This window comes from Monomorium pharaonis, unplaced genomic scaffold (assembly GCF_013373865.1).
Source record: "Monomorium pharaonis isolate MP-MQ-018 unplaced genomic scaffold, ASM1337386v2 scaffold_100, whole genome shotgun sequence".
Classification (NCBI taxonomy): domain Eukaryota; kingdom Metazoa; phylum Arthropoda; class Insecta; order Hymenoptera; family Formicidae; genus Monomorium; species Monomorium pharaonis.
The window spans coordinates 1-5,455 of record NW_023415364.1 but is presented as its reverse complement, the minus strand read 5'-3'; the positions used below and the strand labels follow the sequence as shown (position 1 = coordinate 5,455).

Here is a 5,455-nt window from a genome sequence, read left to right as displayed (position 1 = left end):
AAATTAATATTTTTCTAAATATTTACAAAAAATGGTAAAATTTTTTATTTATAATAAGAAACATATTTATAATAGCTTTGTGCAACTAAATACAGCATAAAACAATTGCTCCTTCATTGCTTCGCATTGCTCTATAATTATTTTCATGATTTATTGCATTTATATTGAAATATTAACAAATTATTAATTTCACAAGTGACGCCGTCGCCACCTATCGGCGGCCTATCGTTTAAGTTTTTTTTTTCTTAAATATGGACTTGCAGCGTCAACGTATTTCTGGTATCTAAGCTGAACACCGATTGTGCAAGGATTTGATTTATTGACGAAAGATAACAATGGTATCTATAAAATAAATAAAAAAGAATCACAGAAATCATACATAATTGCAATGATGCTCAATCCTCGAATTTTCTTCGCATATCTGTTATTCTCATTTCGAATCTCTTATGAATGGAAAATCAATTTATGTTATCGACATTTTGTGGCATGGAACCGCAACGTGAACGTTGACTAGTTCGTTCGTGTCCCCATATTTTCCATGTCCACAGAGGGCGTATCACGTTCGAGTCCGTTCGAGGGAGCACCGTGAAACCGGAGCGGAGCCGTGTCGTTTTCGATCTTCTCTCCGGTAGACGGGTAGACCAGCGTGAGTGAGGAGTTAAACTCGAGGAGCGGAAGACTTTTTCCCGGTTGCTCCGGAGTCCCGTCAGCATTAGTTTTCGGTTAACCCGGCTACTCCGTTCCCTTCCTCCTGTCCACCCGCACCCGTCGCGAAACGATGCGACGAATTTAAAGAGGGAGACAAGTATAATGTAGCGAATTCGTCAGTGGTTATTCGTTGAATATTGGTCGATTCTCTCGCAGCGCAAGATCGTATATAAAATATCGCTGACACTCTTTTTTTCCCCCTTGCAGAATCCGGGGTGTGTACGCGCGCGCGCGCGAGTGTGTGCGTGCTTTACTCGATCGCGGCCATTCAGCAATTTCGCGATCTCGCCGTGTGTGATTACCTATATTAATTTTTTTTTTGTACGGCTGAGAGTGATATGTCCGTCGCGCGCGCCCGAACGCGTGGTGTACACCTTCAACGGCGCGGACGACGTTCGACGATCGTGAAGGAACGACCCCGTTAGCGACAGGGCGAAAGAGAGTGGAGGGCGACGTCGGGTGGCGACGACGACGGCGGCGGTGGTGGTGGTGGCAGCGGCGGCGACGGCGGCGGTGGCGGCACGAGGGGGGGAAGCCTTCCGCCCCCTACGCGAGCCAGACGCCGGTAATGAGTGTTTACGCCGCGAGCACGCCGACAGCGAGCACCGCGTTATCGCCGGTGATTAACGCGACCGGAGCAACGGCGTCGGCGGCGACGAAGCCGACGACGGCCACGACGACGACGACGACGACGACAACATCGCCGACAGCAACGAGGACGACGACGACGACGACGAAAGCTACGGAGATTACGTCAACGTCAACGTCAACGTCGACGACGACGACGACGACGACAACAACGACGTCAGCGGTGGTGGCGGTGACGGCAACGGCAACGGCAACGGTGGCAGCGGCAGCGGTGACGACGACGACGACAACGACGACGACAACAACAGCGGCGACGGCACCGGTTACGACGACGGCCACGTCGTCCACGGCGACCGCCGCGTCGCCGGAAGCAGCGACCGGCTGGATCGAGTTCTGCGAGAGACACGCCCGCGCCTCGGCCGCCGATTTTGCCAAGGCGTTCTGCGCCTACGTTAGCCTGAACCTACCCGAGAGCGCCCGCGCAAATCTCTCGCATCGCGACTTCCTACGCAAGTTCGTTGAAAGCTTCTGCGAGCACTTCGAGAGCGAGTATCTGCGCCAGAACGTGAGGTGTGTGTTCCCCGTATGCCGGTTATCGTACCCGCGGCCGTTACGCTGTCACGTAGAGAGAGAAAGTCGTAATCGAGACCGTTAACCTTTTCATACGTACGTCAGGAAGTAAACATTGAAGTAATCGCCTGAATGGCAAACGTAGGGGGAGAAACTTAACTTTCATGCATAATAATTTATGAGAGATGACGAATAATGAGTTTGAGCTTGCAAACATAGATACTCATGCTTGTTACAAAGATATTTTTATAAAAGCATATTAATTAAGCGTATTAATAAAAAGAAGATGACGCCAATCTGAATGGCAAATGTTGGAGAGACACGAGTTGTGTACTTTCACATTCAAGATAATAAATTTATAAAAAATAATTAATAAGTTAGAGTTTGCAAATATAGATTCTTTGTGTAAATTTCAACATATAGAAAATATGAAAATACTTTAATTGTAAAAACTTATAAAAACTAGACATTTTAAGGTTTTACTTCACAGAAGGAATTTTTTATAGTTTTACTTTTATAATATATATTATAAGAATATATATATATATACACATTTTATTTCATAAATTAGTTTTTATTTTAAACTGTGGAAGCTTGGAGTTTTAAGTTATCCATATATAACATAATTTAACATTGCTCTTGTATTTTTTTAGATCGTTATCATTGCACGATACTAGGAGCATAATATCCAATGAAAGAGAAATAAATCTTGTGAGCCAAAATACCAATGCACCGGTTCGCGCATCCTCGCATGAGGAATTCAGTGATTATTCCGAACATGAGGGAGAGGCAGTGTCGCCGAAACCTGCTCACAAACCCTTCTTCCGCAGATTGTCCTTTAAAGGACTTAAAAAGGGTAAGAGTTTCTTCCATAAGCAGCAGAGTGATGAGGTCGAGCTGTCCCACAGCGAGCACCGCAAGGACAAACACTCCAAGGCTAAGCTGTCAAAGATCGTGGTGGAGTGTCGTAAGGAGGGAATCGTCAATTCCTTGATGGGGGAGAACATAGACGGGACGCAGAAATGGGAGAAGTCACGGCTGGCATTGATAAAGGCCATCGGCGGCTACATGCTGGAGTTTTACTCCCCGCCGAAAGCCGTGAAACCACGAAGTGGCGTCTTCTGCTCGGCGATAACGGAGGCGCGGGAGACCACGGCGCTCGAGATGCCGGACCATGAGAACACATTCGTTTTGAAAACTCAAAACATGGAGTTTGTCATTGAGGCGCACGACTCGAACGACATGAAATCGTGGCTGGCGACGATCAGATATTGCATGCGAACGGTGCAGCAGAGCTCGAGTGCTCCTGGCTCCGGACCGGGTGACTCCTTAGGGGATTCTCTGGGTCACGGTTCGCTGGCTATCGGATCCGACAGTGATCGATTACGAGCCAACTCGGCGAGTAAGAGCTTTCGATCCGCTAGTCACGAACACGGCGACGATTCACAGGGCAATCCGCCGGAATTACCTCCGAGACTTCATATGCGCAGCAGTAGTAATCTAGAATTATGTTCCTCTCAGCAAGAAATCGAGCAAAGTAAGGAAAAAATTACAAGAATAGTTCGTCGTCAGGCAAGTATAATTCAAAGTAATTTATACTTTTGTTTGTGCCCACAGTGTCTGCTAATGAAGGCGAGCTGGATTTGTCGAGTAGCTTACGAGAGTACCCGTGGTTTCACGGCACTCTTCCTCGTTCGGATGCCGCGCAGCTTGTATTGCATAGTGCAGCTAATGGTCACGGTGTATTCTTGGTTCGGCAAAGCGAGACTAGAAAAGGCGAATTTGTATTAACTTTTAATTTCCAAGGAAGAGCAAAAGTAATTATATTAACTTCAACTGAACAATGAATGATATTCAAATTTTACCGTTACATGTATAATTTTTCATTGTAGCATTTACGGATGACGCTAAATGATCAAGGTCATTGCCGAGTCCAACATCTATGCTTTCCTGCGATATATGATATGCTCGAACACTTTCGCCAGAATGCGATTCCCCTCGAGTCTGGCGGAACTGCGGATGTTACTTTAACAGAATATGTAGTGGCGACGAATCACGCAACGCGAACGGGACACCATAACGTGGCGAGTAGCTCGAATGTGCAACAGTCGCAAGAAAGGAGACCTCCGCCAGCTCTGGAGCCCAGAGAAGTAAGAGTCTGCAGTGGAAGTCTAACTCCTCTTGTGTGAGCGCGAGTGGCCAACACCCACAGTCTGAAGTCTAATCTACAGACAGTGAGTAGATAAACCAGCTAAAGCGCCGGTATTTATCGTATGGTCGATGATACAGGACAGATTTAAATCGGTGTCTGCATTTGTGTAAACTTGCTGAAAATTTGATGAAAATTTGTACAGATTGATTGATATACAAAATTTAAATGCAACACAAGCTGTTTATTGTATTTTTTTATGACACAATCCGATTATGTTATAATTTATTTAATATATGTTCAAAAACATAAAAGAGTAAGTGTATTATGAAAAATTCTTGTGTTTATATTTTTTTCTAATTTTTTTTCTAAGATATGTTATGTTATACAACACATTCTTACATTTTTTATTTATTTATTATTTACAAATTAATATTTGTATTATTTTATAAATACTGATTTGATTAAATTTGTATATCATTCGCTTAAAAATATAAAATTATCACCGTGTGAAATTTTTGTAAAGTTTGGAATGATATAAATGTTTGAGACATATAGTATTCAGAGGAACATGACCGTGGGACAAGGAGCTCGCTTTTAGTGAAAGCTTTTTCTTGAAATTTCTGGTATGCTTTGTTACATCACAAGTTATAAGAAATTTGTTTCATTTATTTTTTGCCTCAAGCAATAAAGGAATGTCCAGAGATCATTATATTCAGTTAGTATTCTGATAATTTTAAAATTTAATTGCAACATTTATATTAAAAAAATATAAAAAGCACCATTAAATTAGAACACTATTAACATTCTGGACGAAATATCCTATTTGCTTATATTTACGTAAAAATATTAGAAAAATTCTTGTCAATATTTCTCACAATTATATTAAATGGAATCAAAACATTTTGTCTGCGCTTTTATTAATGCTTTTATATAGATATTTGCATTTACTAATGTTACTTACATTCTTTACAGTACCAATAAAACAAATCTGTTACATTCAATATCATTTTCCTTCACGGTAGTTTTATTTTCTGAAATATTGACAAGTCTTTTCCTGACATGTGTATATATATATATATATATATATATATATATACATGTGTGTGTGTGTGTGTTTTACTAATTCTAAAATCCAGAAACTTTAAGAGAAACTTGTGATAAGATAGTAAGATTTAAGAATACATACAGTTACTTAATGAAATGCTAATAAAATAGGTACGCACTTATGGTGGTTCTATAAGAACGCGTGTGGAATCGTTGGAGAGACTAGAGCAACAGAATACCATTGCGGAACAACAGGGCTCGTCCACAGGCAGAGCGGTTCAGAATACTTATAGTTTTCTCTGACGCTGGATTCACGCTAATCCGCCATCAGGCTACAATCCAGTCAGTCCGACGGACTGAACGATACGATGAAGTAACCGCAGTTTTTTGTCT

General features: G+C 42.3%; 1 protein-coding gene across 2 annotated transcripts; it reads left to right on the top strand.

The window, feature by feature from the left end:
• The first annotated feature begins 279 nt into the window (after positions 1 to 279).
• Positions 280 to 5,448, top strand: LOC118644067 (SH2B adapter protein 1-like). Of its 2 annotated transcripts, none has more exons than XM_036294183.1 (5): positions 280 to 1,866; positions 2,520 to 3,403; positions 3,484 to 3,683; positions 3,759 to 4,016; positions 5,234 to 5,448. In XM_036294183.1, the coding sequence occupies exons 1-5, from the start codon at positions 1,277 to 1,279 to the stop codon at positions 5,363 to 5,365; spliced, it is 2,064 nt and encodes a 687-aa protein (XP_036150076.1). In that variant the 5' UTR covers positions 280 to 1,276; the 3' UTR covers positions 5,366 to 5,448. The 2 variants fall into 2 exon arrangements, with proteins under 2 accessions (XP_036150076.1, XP_036150077.1); XM_036294184.1 differs by having other exon boundaries at positions 3,759 to 4,100; positions 5,234 to 5,372.
• The last annotated feature ends 7 nt before the right edge of the window (positions 5,449 to 5,455 follow it).